General features: G+C 41.3%; 1 protein-coding gene across 10 annotated transcripts in view; it reads right to left on the reverse strand.

The window, feature by feature from the left end:
• The window catches only part of LOC126997354 (protein unc-79 homolog), a 236,389-nt gene extending 219,496 nt beyond the window's left edge, over positions 1-16,893 (reverse strand). For 4 of the 10 annotated variants that reach the window (XM_050858414.1, XM_050858416.1, XM_050858415.1 and 1 more), the window contains exons 1-4: positions 16,495-16,892; positions 7,906-8,018; positions 7,327-7,446; positions 6,555-6,716 (exon numbers count right to left, since the gene is read on the reverse strand). In XM_050858414.1, coding sequence (XP_050714371.1) covers positions 6,555-6,716; positions 7,327-7,446; positions 7,906-7,927 — 304 coding nt within the window. In that variant the 5' untranslated portion in view covers positions 7,928-8,018; positions 16,495-16,892. Of the gene's footprint in view, positions 1-6,554; positions 6,717-7,326; positions 7,447-7,905; positions 8,019-16,494 lie in introns of all 10 variants that reach the window. The other 6 variants (XM_050858417.1, XM_050858421.1, XM_050858419.1 and 3 more) reach the window with 4 other exon arrangements.
• Positions 16,894-18,596: the final 1,703 nt, after the last annotated feature.

An 18,596-nucleotide genomic window follows, 5' to 3' on the forward strand; every position in this document is an offset into this window, starting at 1 on the left:
CACACATCAGACTCATCATGAACCATAGTAGATGTTTCTCACAAACCATTTCCTAGAAACCAAACATACCCAATGGCAAGAAGAGAGCAGTGTTAAAGACGACTGCTCTCTTCTTGCCAAGAGCTAGGTTTGGTTCATGTGAGCCACTCACCAAATACGTTCTAACACACTCAAGAAATGGTGAAGTTGTTTCTGTTTGTCAGAAACATCTGCAATGGTTCCTAATGAGTCTGGTGTGTGTGTGTGTTGTTATGCGATCCATGTGTTTATGTGGTTGAGTCAAGGTGGGTGGGTTGGCCGCGCACGCACAGTGGTGACAATGATAACTGGCACGGAGGAACCACAGGCACGCCACACCCACAACTGTTTCTTCCTTCCATTTAACTTCAGCAACAAGTCCATAACTTGGGTAATGGCAGCACAAGCCGCGACAGCCCTTACTTTAGCAGACGACGCCATGTTGATACAGGGCAAGTGCTTTGTTTACGTTGTGGATGTGGATACGGGCAACTGACCTTGGCCGTGTGTGACGCACACCAGGAAAAGTTGGAGTTGCCGGTTGCCCTAGCTGGCGCCAACGCGGTGGGAAGAAAAAGCACTGTGTGACACCAGCTTACAGATAACCGTGAACTCGCTCCCGGTTGGCCGTATGGGCGTTGCCCGTAGCCCCAACGGTTGGACGAAAACGGCCATTGTGACACCGCCTTAAGGCAGTGAAGCCGCTGATAGGGTGAGCGTCGGCGATGACGTCATCGGACTCCTAGTGAATCAGAAGCGTGTTTTCAGAACTGGCAGCCAAACGTAAGGCAGCTGCCTTCAACTGTGGCTTCAAAACGACCCGTTCTTTCTTCTCTCTCTCTCTCTCTCTCTCTCTCTCTCTCTCTTGCCATAGCCACAATGTTTGGAGGAAAACGTCCAGTGTGATACTACCTTTAAAGGTAGCATGCGTGACGCCGATGGTAAGTAGACGTGACCTGTATGTGTCAAAGCAGCGCGAAACTCCAGGTGATAATGCGCGAAAGCCGGAATGGTAAGAATTTAGGACTCTCTTTTCCCATTTTTTCTTCCTTTTAAGGCAAACTGTACTAAATCATAATCTACAAATTAAATTATTTCATTGTTTGCTGCACATTTATGTCAAGGTAACTTTGCCGTTCGATGTCTTGTTACCTACGAACATGCTTAAGATGAAGAAAAAGAAGATACGGAGGAGATTGAGGCAGGAAGAAAGCAAATAGAAATATGGGAGATATCGAAGCAGACAGGAATGAAGGACAGAAGGAAGGGACGAGGGAAAATTAAGACTGTCTTGCCATATCTGCAGCCCAACTCATGGGCTAGCTGTCACCCGACAAAGGTCCATGGTCCCTCCACGGAGGGACAAATCTAGAGATGGATGGATGAATGGATGAGGAAGTAGGAAGATGAAGGAGAAGGGAGGTCTGGCAATCCCCCGGCCGGGCGTCGGTGTTGCCATACTGCCCACACTTATCATATACCTCTCAAAGGGTGTATATCTCGTCATTTTATAAAGAAATGGGCTTCCTCTACTCGCAAAGTTATATTTCAAGTTGAAAAACGTGATTTATAAGCATTTATATGTAAGTATGATAATACCGTTAGCGCTTACTACACTCCCGAGGCAGTAGTTATTTAACAACAAATTTAGCGTCACACAGAGCGCGGTAAAGCTTCGTAAATCCACGCGCTAACCCGTGACGTCATCGATTAGTTGTTAGTTATTACCGCGCGAACTTTGTGAATCTCAGTGTTCTCAAAACTACGCACTAAGGGCCCAAAACTACGAACTAAGCCTTTGTGAATTCGGGCCCAGACCAGGATGCTAGCATTCTCCAGGATGAGCTTGACAGACTATATGATTGGGCAGGGAAGTGGCAGATGGAATTCAATGTCGGGAAGTATAGTATTCTGAGTGTAGGTAGGAATAACCCCTCACAGAATTACTCTTTAAATGACACTCCTTTGAGCAGGTCTGGGTGTGAGAGAGACTTAGGAGTCGTAGTGAGCCCTGACCTCCGTCCTAAGGCTCAATGCATTCAGGCTAAAAATCGTGCAAACAGGGTACTGGGTTTCATCTCAAGGAGCGTAAGCAATAGGAGCACTGAAGTCAACCTCAAACTTTACTTAGCACTAGTTAGACCTCATCTCGATTATATGGTTCAGTTCTGGTCACCCAATTATAGAATGGATAACAAGATGTTAGAGTCTGTACAGAGGAGGATGACAAAGATGATTCAGGGGGTGAGAAACTTGCCTTATGAGGACAGACTGAAGCATTTAAATCTACACTCTCTACAAAAGCAAAGGTTGCGAGACCTGATCGAAGTCTATAAATGGATGAAGGGCTTCAATAAAGGGGATGTCAATAGGGTTTTGGTTGTAAAAGAACCAAGTAGGACAGCAATAGATTTAAGTTAGATAAATTCAGATTCAACAAAGACATGGGCAAGAATTGGTTCACCAAAAGAGTGGTGGATGAATGGAATAGATTTGGCAGTCATGTTGTGGGTGCCAATACCATAGATACATTCAAGAAGAGGTTGGATAAAGTCAAGGACAGTGAGGTAGTGTGCAGTTAGGATTATTGGAGCTTCCTTGTATAGGCCAACTGGCCTCTTGCAGACCATACATTCTTATGTTCTTATGTTCTTATATATATATATATATATATATATATATATATATATATATATATATATATATATATATATATATATACAGTAGACCCTCTCGTATCTGGGTTAATAGAGCCACGGGGGCACCCGGATATGGGAAAAACCCGGATATGGAGTACGTTAAGTCTACAGACCTGAAAACCCAACTTTCGACCATGGCCTACCATACAAGCAACGACAGAGTACTGCATAGGTGCTTCTGTCCATACTCATACTGTGGTATGCCCCATGGCTTTGAAGCAAGTCAGTCTGCACCAGGGAGTGAAATGCGCATGAATAACATGCTCCGGGCGCTGAGAAAAGGGTTCGAGTAGCATCGCCATGGTTAGCACTCGCGGCAATCTCACCCTGGCTTATCGCAGTCCTGCTGCACCTTGGGGGGTCTGTTACTTGGGATTCAGCAATTAGGCGTGACAGCCTCAGCCGCTAACCCATTCTTGGGGTGCCTAGCCCCGTGTTCACAGGCAACAGCTAATGTTCTTCTGCTTGGCCGATCACAGCAGTGGGGCCTGGACCCAACCCAGAAAAGCCCGGGTATTTGTGGCAGCTTAAGGGGCGCACCTATGGGTCTCCTCCTGCACATATGGTACGTCCAATAGCTTTGAAATTGTAGTATGTTGTTTGTTGATGTAAAGAAATGATATTCTGCGAATTTCATCAAAATCGGGTGAGGTTTAGGAGAGACTCAAACAAAGCGTGTTTTTCATTTTTTTGTTTCACAGGCTTTATTTTTCAGTTAATCGCTTTGAAAAAAATACCATAGAAACTTTCTTTACCTATCTACAAAAATACCATAGAAACTTTGTTTACCTATCTACAAAAATACCATAGAAACTTTGTTTACCTATCTACAAAAATACCATAGAAACTTTGTTTACCTATCTACATTTTGTTGGAAGTGAATTTTTGATTTTTTGTTTTGTCTTCGAAGAAAAAAAATTACAATTTTTTGTCACTTATTATTTTCTCCACTCTGTGTCCCGTTTTCTTTTGACATTTTTGAAAATCCATTTCCAACAAAAAATCGCCCTTTAGTTGTAGTTTAAAATGATACCTAACAAAAGTCATTCAGACGTTTTACCGATTTTGTGAAATTATTTGAAGGTTAAAAAGATACTTTTCGAGATATCGGCTCCTAAAGATTTTTTTTTACATTTCTCCCTGTCTTGCCATTTGTATTTATCTGATTGGTATGAAATTCTCACATATGACTGTATATACCTTGTTGACTTACCTCAGAATGATAAGGCATCTGGTCCCCCTTTCTAAGAAAGTATTACTCACTCGCAGGTGAGGGTGTCAGAAGGCGCCACCTTCCTCATTGTGGCCAGGTAGCGTAAGTGCCGCGGGAGTGCCTTGCTTCTACACTACTCTCTTGCTTGTTTTCTGAGGTTTGGCCGCTCCATAAGCCCTCTTGATGTTGGTGACTTTTTCTGGTTGCCTTGCGCTTGTACATCATTTGTCGGGACGTTTTTTTGGCTGGAGAGGCGAGAAAAGTACGACATACTTTTCCTGTCTGTCTCTCGCTTGGCACTGGCGCGGTGGCACCTCTCTTCCTCCCCTGCCTCTCCGTGCGAAGAAGAGAGGATGACAGATGACAAAATTTACGAAGAAATAAAATATTCTAATGCAATTTTTACGTATATACGAATGATACCGCATATGTTGACAAGAGCGTCTTATGACGCGCATGTCCGACTATTACTCTAAAGCCCCCACAAGGAGGAGGGGTTTTAATTTTACGAAAACAAACCTCACCACATGGTAATTTAGGGTTTCCCGGCCACGCAGAGCGAAAAACATGTACTCGTCCGATTTTAAATATATTCGTCAAAAAATACCCCATAGGCGCGCTCCTTAACCGCCCAAGTCTGCACCATCGTCTTTACTATGTAGGCATTCTAGTAGACACAGCACTGCCACAAGAAACTTTTTACGGGTCCAGTTTTGTAAAACTGGAAGGCTGATCGTTCTGTGCTCTTCTTAGGTGCGCGCCCATGGCTTTATCATTGTATAGCTGCGTTAGCAGCCTCTTGGCTACGAGCACCGCAGGCTTTACCACCCGGGTCAATCAGAAGGCATACCAGAGCGATACCTGAAGCGGTCCGGGCCGGCAATGAGCATCAAGTGCTCTAAGCAGGCTTCTAACCGGATGCCCAGGCAGGCACCCCAGGGCGCTACCCTTTTAAGCCCGGCAATGAGCCTGAAGGCCCACAGACACCGGGCAAGTATGCCAGGCCGCCCCACTCTGAGTGTGTGTGGGGAGGATTACCAAGGAGTCAATGACAACCTGGCGCATCTGCTTGCGTGGTGATCTGTTGCTGTTTAGTTACACTATGTCGCCCTTGTGAGCCAGGGGGGCGGGTACCCTCTGCACAGTGCATCCAGTGAGACCACGGGGAGGCCAGCCACAAGAAGTAACTACGATTTACAGCCAACCCGCACCTCCAGATCGGGCTGGCCCACGGGACTCCCGAACCCCTGCGGGGCCCTTTACTCGCCTTACCGTAAGCATGGTAAAATCCTTCTTTCACATGTCGGACTGAGGGCGGTACTTACCCGCATTTCTTATTCCACCCTCACTCCCGTTCTGTTCTGTTCAGCCCACCTGATGAAAATATTTTCCCTGATCCTTGTAGTTTCCATTCAAATGAAGAACGTATTTACACCACAAGAAAGTCTCATGCATCAATCCAGGGAAGGTAAATGTTATGAAAAATGGCCAAGTGTTTGTGAGTGTTGGTACTGACAGAGCTTAGGGTATCAGCCGTTACGTAGGTTAGGTTTAGTTAGTTAAATTTATTCAGCACGCGGTGTCGGGCGGCAGAAATATGAAGCGCAAGATGGGGCAGGTTGGTGGCAGGGTGGCCCATTACACCGGCTAGTGTTGTGAGAAATATTTCCTCGCAGAAATAAGTCGCTCTGCTGTCCACCACGCATGTGCATTGGGGAATACACAACAGGAAAAAACATTAAATTACCTGGTTTTGTTCTAGTTTGTCCACTTGTGATCTTTGTGAGTGGTTAGTAAAATACAGAAACAGTAAGGTAGTAGAACTTCTCTCTGCGAGCTATTTTGCAGCAGCAGCGACGGGCGGCGGCGTGTCCACAATAGGCATTGAAAAGTAAATCATATAGTGATTTAATGATTTAAAGCAGAAACAGCTAGCATATCATTTCATAACACACCGAAAAAAATAAATAAATAAATAAAAAGAAAACTTGTCTGCCAGTGCGAGATACGCAAACTTGTAAATTTTTTTCCATACCCATAAAATACAACCCCCCCCCGTAATGCCCCACTGCCAACCTGGCAGCCTCAGTGCTTTGCAGTGTGCTGAGCAGCCATACAAACAACATGCAGACAACATATACAATAAAAAGATACATATACCTACGTTTATTAGGTTAGTCGGTATTATTGTACGTATTTTTAAGTTTGTGCTGCTTATAACAGACTTTTGGCATTAACGGACTAAGTTCTCCCCAGTTAGTCTGTTATATCGAGGGTTTACTGTATATATATATATATATATATATATATATATATATATATATATATATATATATATATATATATATATATATATATATATATATATATATATATATATATATATATATATATATATATATATATATATATATATATATATATATATATATATATATATATATATATATATATATATATATATATATATATATATATATATATATATATATATACATGAATATTTACCTAGCTGCATTGGCCTAGTTGTAGTTTAAAGGATTTGAACCATGCTCATATCACAGAATTGTCTTTAATGTACTGTCATGAATTTTGGCAAACATTGCAGCCTCTGGAGCTCCTACCTTGAGTGCCAGACTGTATGAGTGGCATCACATCAACAAGAGCCACAAGTGCCTGGTGGAGACCCAAGTAGTCCAGGTTTGGAAAGAGTGCCAGCCTCTCATTGTCTTGTGTCCGGTGGTGGAGCAAGTCCAGCGGTCGTGCCTGAATGTCCCGCAGCAATCCTGATGGAGAAGCAGTAATCTTTAGCTGTTCTTTGCTTTTTTTAGTAAGTTTTCTGGCTTGTAAAACGAATAAGTTTACAGGGAAATAAACAAGCAAGTAAACAATAGAGTAAAAACAACTTTATAAGGAACAATTAAGAAATATTTGACACAATACAGAGTACATAACTGTAAACACTTCTTCAGGTGATTCTAAAACATGAATAGCACTGTTAATGAATAATCATAAACTATAGACATTATAAATGGCTAATTTCAAAAGCCATTCCAAAGTCAGATGCCAGCACAGATGATTTACAATCTATCACCCCGTGTTATTATAAATAACAACAACAAGGCACAACCATTTTTAGATTAGAGACACTAGTGTAGAAAGACTAAGTACACTAAAACAAGGTAAAGTATGATTACTTTGCCTATTCAGACACACCCTACCATTAATTAAGTACTCACATTAGGAGAAAAAACAACCCTGCAAAATTTCTCTGAGGTATAAAATGTAAAAACAGATGCTTCTCACCTTACAATGCTGGGAGGTATCAGATAGGAGTGAGAGCCTGGTAAGTATGAATTGGCAAACATGCCCTATATACAGACACAGAGTACTTACCAAGAAGTGTCTGGGAGAAGTACTTGAGGGTGTTGGCAATGTCAGTGCCAGAGGGAGGTGGCACCACCCCATGCAGAAGCCGTAAGTGATAATCCGTCAAGTTACGGATCTTGGCTGTGACTGACAGGAGAAAATGTGGTGTTGAGTAATAATAGACAGCAGCCGATGTTTCCCTTTTTGTATCAAGTTTTATTAAATGTTCAGCTATAGTATTTCTGAATGTTAGATATTTATTACCCGAGAAAGAGGTACTACACATATATAATGCTGCTAGCTATAAAATCAAAGCTTTATCCTTTCCACTTTTCATTTGATATCCAATTCCCAAAATACTCCATTTAACCATGTGTTACAATACAGGAATGTCTGAGCATGAGTGAGGTTTAGAGAGAGAGAGAGAGAGAGAGAGAGAGAGAGAGAGAGAGAGAGAGAGAGAGAGAGAGAGAGAGAGAGAGAGAGAGAGAGAGAGAGAGAGAGAGAGAGAGAGAGAGAGAGAGAGAGAGAGAGAGAGAGAGAGAGAGAGAGAGAGAGAGAGAGAAAAAAACTAGGGAAAAAATATCATAGGAAAAAGGTTCTCACAAGCTGCTGCACGGGTTCCCATGGCGGTGGTGGAGGTGTAGATGAGGACCTTAGTGAAAGCCTGCTGGTGTCACATTGCCTCTGCAATCCCTCTTCTACCACTGTTCCTCATCCTAGAAAGTGGAGTAATGAAAGATATGATTAGATTCCATGAACTTTTTATTTATATGCTTTGTATATTTGTGTGTATAAACAGTAATACAGTTCTGTCTCCAAGTTCGCGATAAATAGGTCGACGTTGCAGGTCGCAAACATTGAAATCATAAACTTTGAACCATTATTCTTATGGGGAAAATTGAAAACCGTCGACATCTTGAGTTTGGCCACCCATCCGGGTGGCCTAGCGCATGTGTGCAGATGCCCCCAGCCGCGCGCTGGGCCCGAACAGCTGACGGGCGGCTGATGATGGTGATGGTGGAGATGAGTGTCGGCGGCATGGCCTTTGCATCGGCGCCACCTGAACGGTGTTTTTGTCGAGGCCCGTGTGTATGTGGCTGTGTCGGTTGTGGGTTTGGGCTTCTCAATTTGCCGTTTCTTGTTTTCCACATGTTGCACGGGACCCCTTTCTTTTCTTTCATCTCTTCTTTTTGAAAAAGAGATGTAAGAAAAGAAAGGGGTCCATTGCAACATGTGGAAAGTGAGAATTGGCAAATTGAGGATCCTGGGCCCACAATGGGCACAGCCACACACATGTGGGCCCCAGTGAAAATGCCGTTTGGGTGATGCCGATGCCGGAGCCATGCCGCCGACACTCATCATCACCATCGCCATCATCAGCCGCCTGTCAGCTGCTCGAGCCCAGCGCGCGGTCATGGCTGCTCCCACACATGTGCCTGGCTGACCAGATCCCACTCACCATGCTTCCTGTGGCCAATGGAAAGCCCCAGGGGGTGGGTAAGAGCGAGAATGGGAGTCAAGGACCACAACAAGGTGTGAAAAAAAACAGTTTTAGCAGCCTTTTCCTTTTCCTCTCGGGTCATATCGCAATTTCAGTTTTCAATAAAAATCTATTTTATGGGGTCCTTATCGCAAACTCGGTGAATCGCAAACTTGAAACTCACAATCCTGGAGACAGTACTGTACCTCGGTTTAACCTTTTCACACACCAAAAGTTTAATAAGTTTCTCTTTCCACTGCGACATCCGTCTAGGGCTCCCTTGGGGGCCTTGCAGAATGGCCTGACCATGTGGTAAAATTTTTTATATGTTATCGATTTCACCCACGAGTATTATTTTTTCCTGGCATTATTATATATCATTGGTTTTGGAAAAGATTATTCTGCCTTCTGAAAAAAAAATCAAGAAATGCAAATAAATAACAAAGTTTACCGACTCTGAGAAAAAACAATTTAAAGGGACAACAGTTGCGCTCAAAGAATAAAACAGCACTGCTGCAAGTTAATGTGGAGCCGCGAGTGCTGATGTGTTTACTGCTTGCCAGTTGATGAAGGAGTGAACAAAAACCAACCATGTGGGTCTGATGCGATATTTTGAATTTCTCCCGACAGATGGCGTGGCTTTCGCTCTTCTCTGTTTCCATCGGTTAAATTATCCTTGCTCTTTAATTATAATTCAGCAAGGGCAATTATTTATTACAGGTAACTCTTGATTTACACGAGTATTGTGTCCTTGAAGAGGTTGCGTAAATCAAAAACAATGTAAATCAAACAAGAGGTAGGTTTCTATCGAAAAATAAATATTCACTTCATTTAGTGGAGAGAGAGAGAGAGAGAGAGAGAGAGAGAGAGAGAGAGAGAGAGAGAGAGAGAGAGAGAGAGAATATCCATATCACTGAGATATCCACTCAGGCACTCAGTCTCAGCCTCACTCGTGTGAGGAAGAAATGAGGGACACCATGAGCGACTGGCTAGCATTGGTACCGGTACCGAGCAGTCTGGTACCGGTTCTGTACCGTATAGCTGGTACCGTTTGTACCGGTAATGGTACCGGTACCTGCCCACCCCTATTGTTGAGTAGTGTGGCAGCGTGGGTACTGTATTGTTGTTCAAGTGGCGTGCGGGAAAAACTGAGCTCAGCTGTGTGGCCGCGGCGCCGTGTGAGTTCAATTGCGTGAGACATCTGGTGGCCACTCCATAAAATATCGCGTATAGGTGAAAAAACGTGTAAATTAAACATTTATATGGATTTTAGACCCTGCGTTATTTCGAAAACGCGTAAACCAAACAAGCGTAAATCAAGAGTTACCTGTATTTCATGAAAGGAAACACTTCAATATTGTTATTCCTTTCATAGTTAATATAGTTAGTTATTTAGGCAGTGATTAATCTGATTCTGCCACGGTCTGGGAGCCGATGACCGAAGTATTTAAGTACCATCCAAGGCTTATTTGAGCTCAGACGATACTCATAGTTGGCTTGAACCCTCAGCCCGAGACTAATTTCATAAGAGAAATAGTTAATTCGTTTAATCCCCCGGTTAACTGGCCTAATTCCTAACACATTCCCCAGAGGAGATGGCGATTCCCCAAATCGCAATTAACCGCTTCGAGTAATCATTTATTTAATTAATTAATTATTTATTTATTTAGAGATAAGAAATGTGGACTAATTTAGTAAGAGAAAAAGAGTGGAATGCAACTAATGGGGGTTGAGATCATTGCACATCTCATCCAAATAGACTTGCCCTCACCCTTTCCTCACCTTGTAGGAAGGTGTAGCATTTTTTACTAATCATCCTCACCTTGCAGGAAGGTGTAGCATATTTTTTAATCAATCCTCACCTGGGAAGGTGTAGCATATTTTTTAATCAATCCTCACCTGGGAAGGTGTTCCATAATTTTTAATCAATCCTCACCTGGGAATGTGTAGCATATTTTACCCTGATAATTCTTACTACCCAAAATTAATCCTAAGTCTTCAGCCTTAGTAGGTGAAGTACTGAAACAACCAAGATATTTACAAGAGAGTAGACATTTATTTTATTTTATAGGTCTACTTGGAAGCTTGGATCTTTTACACAAAAATGTTTTATGTGATTCAGAAAGGAACTTTATTTTTGGCGAATTTAAAAAAAAAATTTATGCGATTCGAGTAAAAAGCTCATGTAGACAATTCTGTTTTGACCCAAATCGCGTTGTGGTGCATGAAAGGGTTGAGTGTCTTAATTTATGAGCATTTTGATTTAAGAGCTAAAGAAATCTTGAAAAATGCCTTGGTTAACATCAATGAGCATCCTGTTTGTACAAGCCGAAGACATGAGTGTGGGTTTCCTTTGTTTGCTGTAAGATGAGAACACTCAAAGTGGAAAACAATGGGAATGGGGTCTCAAGTTGGTGTCACACTGGGCCTTTTTCCTCCAACCACGTTGGTGTTAGGCGCAACCGGCAACTCCAACTTTTCTGGGTGTGCGTCACACCCATAGCTGGGCGTTATCGCGATAAGTTATCGCGATACTTTATCGCTGATAACAAAATCGGGTTATCGGCCATCCGCTACTTTTCTAAATATATATCGGTATCTTCGTTACCTTTGTAACCAAACTAGCGATAATCGCTGCTTTTTTCTGCCTCAGAAAAAAAAACCCGTCTCCTCCCTACTGCGCATGCGTGGTCCGGGCGCCCGGTGTTGTATGAAAAAACTTCAGGGTATGAAATATCTTCGGTGAAGAGATTTCATACTTAAGTCATCAACATTAAAACACTAAGTTAGGTTTTATGTTAGACTCAAAAGTCAATATATCAAAGAAAAAATCATTTAACTTTGCCCCCAAAATGATCATTCACTGCCTCAAATTTGATATTCCATATTCGTTTGTGAGCATGCCATGGTATTGAAGGCACCCGGTATTGTGTTATTTGGTGTCCCATCGTCAAAAGCTGGCGCTTTTGTTTACAAACACTGGTCTCTCGTGAACTGCGCATGTTCAGACCAGTAAGCAAAACCCTGTACAGTCTCACAAAGCTTTTTAACACATTAAGAGTTGCTGGAAGGCTGAATCAGACATACAGTACCACTATCCTCGCTGTTTCTAGAACGACACTCTGTACATATAAATACAACTCGTACATAGTGTCGTTCTAGAAACAGCGGGGATGGTGGTAGTGGTACTGAATGTCTGATTCAGCCTTCCAGCAACTCTTACGGTTAAAAAGCGCGCTCGTGTCTGCTGATATTTGTGCTCTAGTGTGCGATCTTTGTGTTTTCAGCACTATATTTATATATTATACTACATTATTTATATTATTTATTTTCATATTATTATAATATATTATTTATATTATTTATCACTGCTATTTGCTAGTAAAATTAACTTTGTTCTGTATAAAATAGCACGTAAAATGATTTTTGTTAATATTTTTGGGATATGGGACACATAAATGGGATTCACATTGACTTAAACGGAGAAATTAATTTTGGTTTAAGTTTATGATTTTTTTGGTCTGTAAGCCAAAAAAAATTTAAAGGTCATGTTTTTTCCATATTATCTTATATCACATTTATAACTACCGTATTAAAAAAGAAAAGAAAAATCAAGTAAATGAAACCAGATATCAAAAAGTAATCACATACATTTGTTAGGATAATAGGAAAGTATATTATATGCGAGTAAGAAAGAGATTGGTGAACAAATGACAGAGGAATTGGAAGTCAAAGTTTTTTTCAAAAAGCAAAAAATAAATCTTTAAAAAATGTATTTTTTGGTCCGATCGTGAAATAATATGATTATGGTACTGATATACGCAAAACATCGCCTAATCATGACTGTAGGTGCAATTTAAAACTTCACCATACTCTTACCTTCAGAATGGAAGCTAGTCTTTAGTACTCACAGAGAAGCTGTCAAATATCTAAGGGAATTTTGTAGGATTTAGTAAGGTGAGGACTGAAGAGGCTTGCAGCGAGTTTTAAATTGATTCACTGTGCTGAGCATTCTTGAGGACCCTGTAGAAAATTTGGGATACCTACGAATGTGAAACTCTTCAAGTTACAAAGAAGTGCAAGGAGTGGTTTTATCCTTGGGAAGACATTGGAAAATACTGAAAAGAGTAGTAGCATGGTCAGACTTGGTGAAACTAATATAGAGCTCTGTCACAGGACTAGAGCTTTCCTAAAGAGAAACAAGGAGAGGTAGTACCTCAAGAGTCTTGCTGAGGATGTTGATGGTCATTTCAATACAAATAACCATCAACCAACTACCTGAGTCCTGAAGTAACTCTGCTTTGATCCTCCCTCTCAGCTGAGAGCTACACAAATAGAAGATAGTTGCATTATGTCCGACATGGATGGGCAAAGGGCTTGGTGGACTGTGGTTTTTGAGGAGCTGTGTATAATGGACCCTCTGAGCAGGCAGCTCCCAGCCACTGGGTTACAAACTTACAAATAGTGAAAGGCAAAGTTGGGGGCATGTGCTGTAGCTGCATGTTGCCCCAGTGCGTATCTCTAACTCATTGTTCCTTTAGTCTGTGGTGAATGAGAACCAATTACCCTGGAAGAAAGGGCAAATGAGATATTCAGGTTACTATGGCTTAACTTCCTCAGGTTTTCCCTGGTACACATTTGTCAACCAGCCCAAAAGGGATGAACACCTTGGGGGAATGTGTGCCGACTGCCCATGGATTTGTAGCTGTACCATGGAAGTGAATGCTGCATTATCAGTGGATCACCTTAACAGTTTTAAATAATAAAAGATAAGTATAACCATGAAATGGCAGAGGCCTTAAGTGAAAAATGGGAAAGTGTCAAAAGATAATACAAATATTGAAAAAGTTTTTGGAACATTTAAAGAAATAATGGTAACTACAACAAAAAAAGTGTAAGGGATGAAAGTGGTGAGAGATGGAAAAAGAAAAGGAAATTCATGGTGGACAGAAGAGATAAGGAGGATAGTAAAAGAGAAAAGGGAACTTTTTAAGAAAACTCAAGAAAGAAATGTGGCTGAACAAGTAAAAAGGGAAAGGAAAAAGAAATATAGAGAATGCAAAATGAAATTAAAACAAGCAATAAAAGAAAGTAAGAAGAGAGTTGATGAAGATTTTGGAAAAAGACTAAGTGAAAAATATAACAGGAACAGGAAATCATATTGGAAAGAAGTAAAAAATGAAAGAAATGCAGAAAATATCTCCTCAAGTAAAATAAATGAAGTTATGGATGAGAATGGAAAGATGTTGAAAGACGGGGAAGCTGTGAAAGAGAGATGGAGAGAATATTTCAAAAACTTGATGAATTTTGAGGATGGACGTCCAGCAGCTGTAACAGCAGCAGTTTTGAGTAGAGGTAGAGGAGGAGTATATAAAGAAAGAAGTATAACATATGAAGAAGTAAATCAGGCAATAAAAAGATTAAAAAAATGGAAAGGCAGCAGGAATTGATGGAGTCACAGCAGAAATGTTGAAGTGTGGAGGAGATGTAGTTGTTAAATGGATGGTCAAGATATGTGAAGTAGCATGGGAAGGGGGGGGGGGGCAGAATGGACGAAAGCCATCATTGTCCCAGTTTACAAGGGGAAGGGCAGGAGAGGGGAATGTGGGAGCTATAGAGGTATAAGTCTCCTGAGTATACCCGGAAAGGTATATGGAAAAGTCATAATAGAGAGGGTGCATAGACTTACAGAAGAGAAAATAAGTGAATAACAAGGAGGCTTCAGGAAGGGAATGGGATGTGTGGATCAGATATTTGCCTTCAGGATGGTACTAGAAAAAATAATAGCAAAAGGAAAGAAACTATACGCTGCCTTCATGGATTTGGAAAAAGCTTATGACAGAGTCGATTGGATTGCATTGTGGGATGTTTCAAAGATTTATGGTGTGGGAGGAAAACTGCTTAGTGCAATAAAGTCTTTCTATGAGGATGCATCTGCATGTGTCAAAATTACTGGAGAAATAAGTGAACATTTTGAGATAAAAGTGGGCTTAAGAAAAGGGTGCGTCATGTCACCATGGTTATTCAATATTTATATGGATGGTGTTATTAGAGAAATTAAGGGCAAAGTTGGAAAAGTTGGAGTAAGACTGTTCAATGAGGGAAGGAAGTGGGTACTGAATTCGATACTGTTTGCTGATGACACGGTGCTCATTGCAGAAAATGAAAGTGACCTACAAAATTTGGTCAGTGTTTTTGATAGTGTCTGTAACAGGAGAAAGCTGAAAGTATATGTCAACAAAAGTAAAGTGATGGTTTGTGAGCGAAGTAGAAGTGAGGTTGTAGATTTTTGTATGCCCATATAGAGTGGGAATTAAATGTGTAAAAGAATGCAAAATAATTTTGAATGGTGAAGAAATGGAGGAGGTCAATGAGTTTAAGTACCTTGGATCAGTTATGTGTAAGCATGGTGGTACGGAGGGAGAGATAAGAGAAAGGGCATTGCAAGGAAGAAGGGTGGTAGGGTCTTTGGGATGAATCGTGAATGGCAGAAGTGTGAGCATGGAGTTAGAGGGATTTGAGAAATACAATAATAGTACCAACCCTCACATATGCAAGTGAAATGTGGGCCTGGAATGAAAGTCAGAGGTCTAGAGTGCAGGCAGTGGAAATGAGTTATTTGAGGAGTGCTTGTGGTGTGAGTAGAATGTATGGAATGAGTAATGAAAGTGTGTACGAGCATTTTGGAATGTGTCACAGGGGTGAAAGGAAGAAGTGTGGAGTGGTGGAAGAAGTGAAGCGACAGACTTTAAAGTGGTTTGGCCACATGGAGCAAATGGAGGAGAGTAAGATGACCAGAAGGGTGTATGTGAGTGAGATAGAGGGAGGGAATGCTAGAGGACGACCTCCAGTGAAATGGAGGGATAGGGTGCAGGAGTATGTTAGGGAGATGGGGGAAAGATCTTTGAGAAACTTTGAGCAGGCAAGAAGGCAGTGTCTGGATAGAGAAAGATGGAAGCTCTTCTGCCGTGGGCATCCCCTGGTGGGAGCTCCTAGGAGCAGGCGTCGATGAAATGATGATGATGATGAACAGTTTTATTCCAGTGGTTGATACACTATATATTTCTTCCTTAGATTTTAAAGTACTACTAATCACTGGTATTCATGATCATCACAAATTATTACAAGAATTTTGGGGGGTCTACTATTTTTAACTGGGTGTTATTTTGGAGTTTTACCCACTCTTGGTTATTTGATTCTGATTACATATACTGTTAAGGAAAGACCAATCAAGTGAGTACTTGATCACCTCTACTACAGAATAACACCCAGTTAAAAGGTGGGCCCCCAAACTCATGTAATAATTTGTGATGATAATGAATACCACTGCTTAATAGTACTTTAAAATCTAAGGAAGAAATATATATTGTATTATCATTGGAGTAACTCTGCCCTGAGGTTTACTAGAGGGTATAGCAATTGCTCTAACATATAAGCATTTAACGATTAATACTTATTCAAAACACAGAACTACACCTTCAAAGTAACATTAATTTCCTGCTAGAATAATAAGGTGGCAAGAAAGACGAGCAGACTGAGGCTCCTGGTGGCTCCCCTTAATTACTACCGTGACACCTGGGGCAGGCCTGACCTCACCCCCCCGGTAAGCCTTGACGGGAGAGGTGACAACTGTCCTAAACGCTTGCTAGGCACTAACGGATATCCATGGCATGTGTCCTGACCTAATTTAACGGGGGGAAATCCGCCATTACCTGGAGAGGAAGGAGAGATGAGGAGGTGTTCTGCTCATGCCCAGACGCGCCAGCCGCAGCCTCCCTCCAGCCGCTACCTGTACCTGCGTCTTATACTCTTATTAATGTCATGGCAACCCTATGTCTTTATTAATTTAGTTAGAATACACCACAGACCGCGAAAAGCATGCACTTAAAGCTTTCTTAGTAACGAGTGATATGCGGGAGCGGTATAAATTGAATAGCTTGAGTGATGACACCATTAATCACGTACGTTCTGCGATGATACACAGAACATTGAGCACATGCCAATGAAGCTCTCTCAAATGCCGTTTATATTTATGGGTAATGCTAGTGTATTGAGTGGTAGTAGCCCATGGAAAAATGAGTTAAGTTGAAGCAATGTCGACTTTTGGCAGCTCCCCGCCTCGTTTGATTAGGGTCTGATTAAACATTTCGGCGCCCAAGTACACATGTATGACAAGGCTTTCGTAGGAGTTGTGGGCATTTCCAAGGGTATTTTTATGGCTCTGGATGTAGTTTGACCCTCCTTCTGTATCAGGAATCTCAAATAACACTCATTAGAACCCGATTGATCTCCTTTTCAGCCTTTGGAAATTGGTGGCATGAGAGCCGGAAGCGTCTGAAAATATGGACCTCCCCAGGCTGGCTATCCCTCTTGTCTATCTCGAGTGGCCCAGCATCAATTTGTCAAGGGGTTGGCTTTGCCCAGGGAGGGAAACTGTGTTGTTGCTACTGAAGATCAATAAACAAAAGCTGCGTACAGGCTCACAAGTACCATGAATCTATAAATAACACTCATTAGAATCCGACTGATTCCTTTTCCCTGAAGCGTTTGAAAAAAATACGGACCTCCCCATCTCGAGTGGCCCAGTGGCTCAAGTTGTCTATAAGAGGGGAAAGTAAGTTCATGGAAAGAAAACTGCCAGACATGCGTACAGGATAGGCGAAGATATAAGATAACTCGGCCAAACTATAGGGATTTACCTGATTTAACTGCAGGAGTAAACTTTTGACTTCCCATGAAGTTATCATGAAGTCATTGATTAATAGTGATCCCCTCCCTTGCTCCAATGCTCAAGGGGAATTACCCTTATTTTTAGCTGCGATTGTACGGATTATACTTCAATACTTGTCTTTCATCACTTACACAGTCCCGGGACACTGAAATGCTATGTAAGCTATGTAAAGAAGAGCAGTTGGGGTGAAATATGTCATTCCTTTTAGCTGTGTTCAGTGGCGTAACAGACTGACTGGAGGCCCCTGGACGAACTTTTGTTCGTGAAATTTTGCCGGAGGTAAGCGAAGCAGCGCCATGGCCCGCGGGCTGGTAGTCGGCAGTAAAAAAAAAAAAAAAAAAAAAAAAAAAAAAAAAAAACACAGCGCACAATTTTCAATAGCAAAGCAGTCTCATGGAAAACTGGTCAAACCTGTAGTATGTGCATAGTTCTTTGGTAGTTAGTTTATTATTATTAGGTATTATTACTATTATTATTATCGTTATAGCAAATTATATTAATATTATTTCAGCCTATTATATTAAAATTAATGTAGGTAACCTATTATATTATTATAATTACTATATCCTATTATATCATTAATATATCCGAATGTTATATTTTATATAGGTAGCCTATTATATTAATATTATTTTAGCTTATCATATTAACATTATTATTATAGCCTATTATAATATTACTACTGTGTTCAGATAGCTGGGAGCTATACCTATTCGGGATGAAGTAATGAAGTTAACCGGCAATAGTAACTATTAATTATGTTATTTTTAGTTGTCAACAATATAATATTCATGCAATAAATTATCAAAATCGACTACGTCAGTCAGTCATGACGCAGTCGGTGTAAATGGAGAAACATATATTTACAGGCACAGCACCTCGAAGGTGGCACCTGGTGGTGTAACTTTTGGCGTTGTGCATCACAACGCCAGCTGATCAGTTTCCCACATGGACCATGGTCACATAATATATTTATCGTGCGTATTCAAGTTTTCAAGTCACGGATCCGCAGAGGGCCGCATTTGGGCGGTATAGTATGCGGGGATTGTGCGGGGGGCTCAGGAGGTTGGGAAGGGATTATGA

Source organism: Eriocheir sinensis, chromosome 12, assembly GCF_024679095.1.
Source record: "Eriocheir sinensis breed Jianghai 21 chromosome 12, ASM2467909v1, whole genome shotgun sequence".
In the NCBI taxonomy this organism is placed as follows: Eukaryota; Metazoa; Arthropoda; class Malacostraca; order Decapoda; family Varunidae; genus Eriocheir; species Eriocheir sinensis.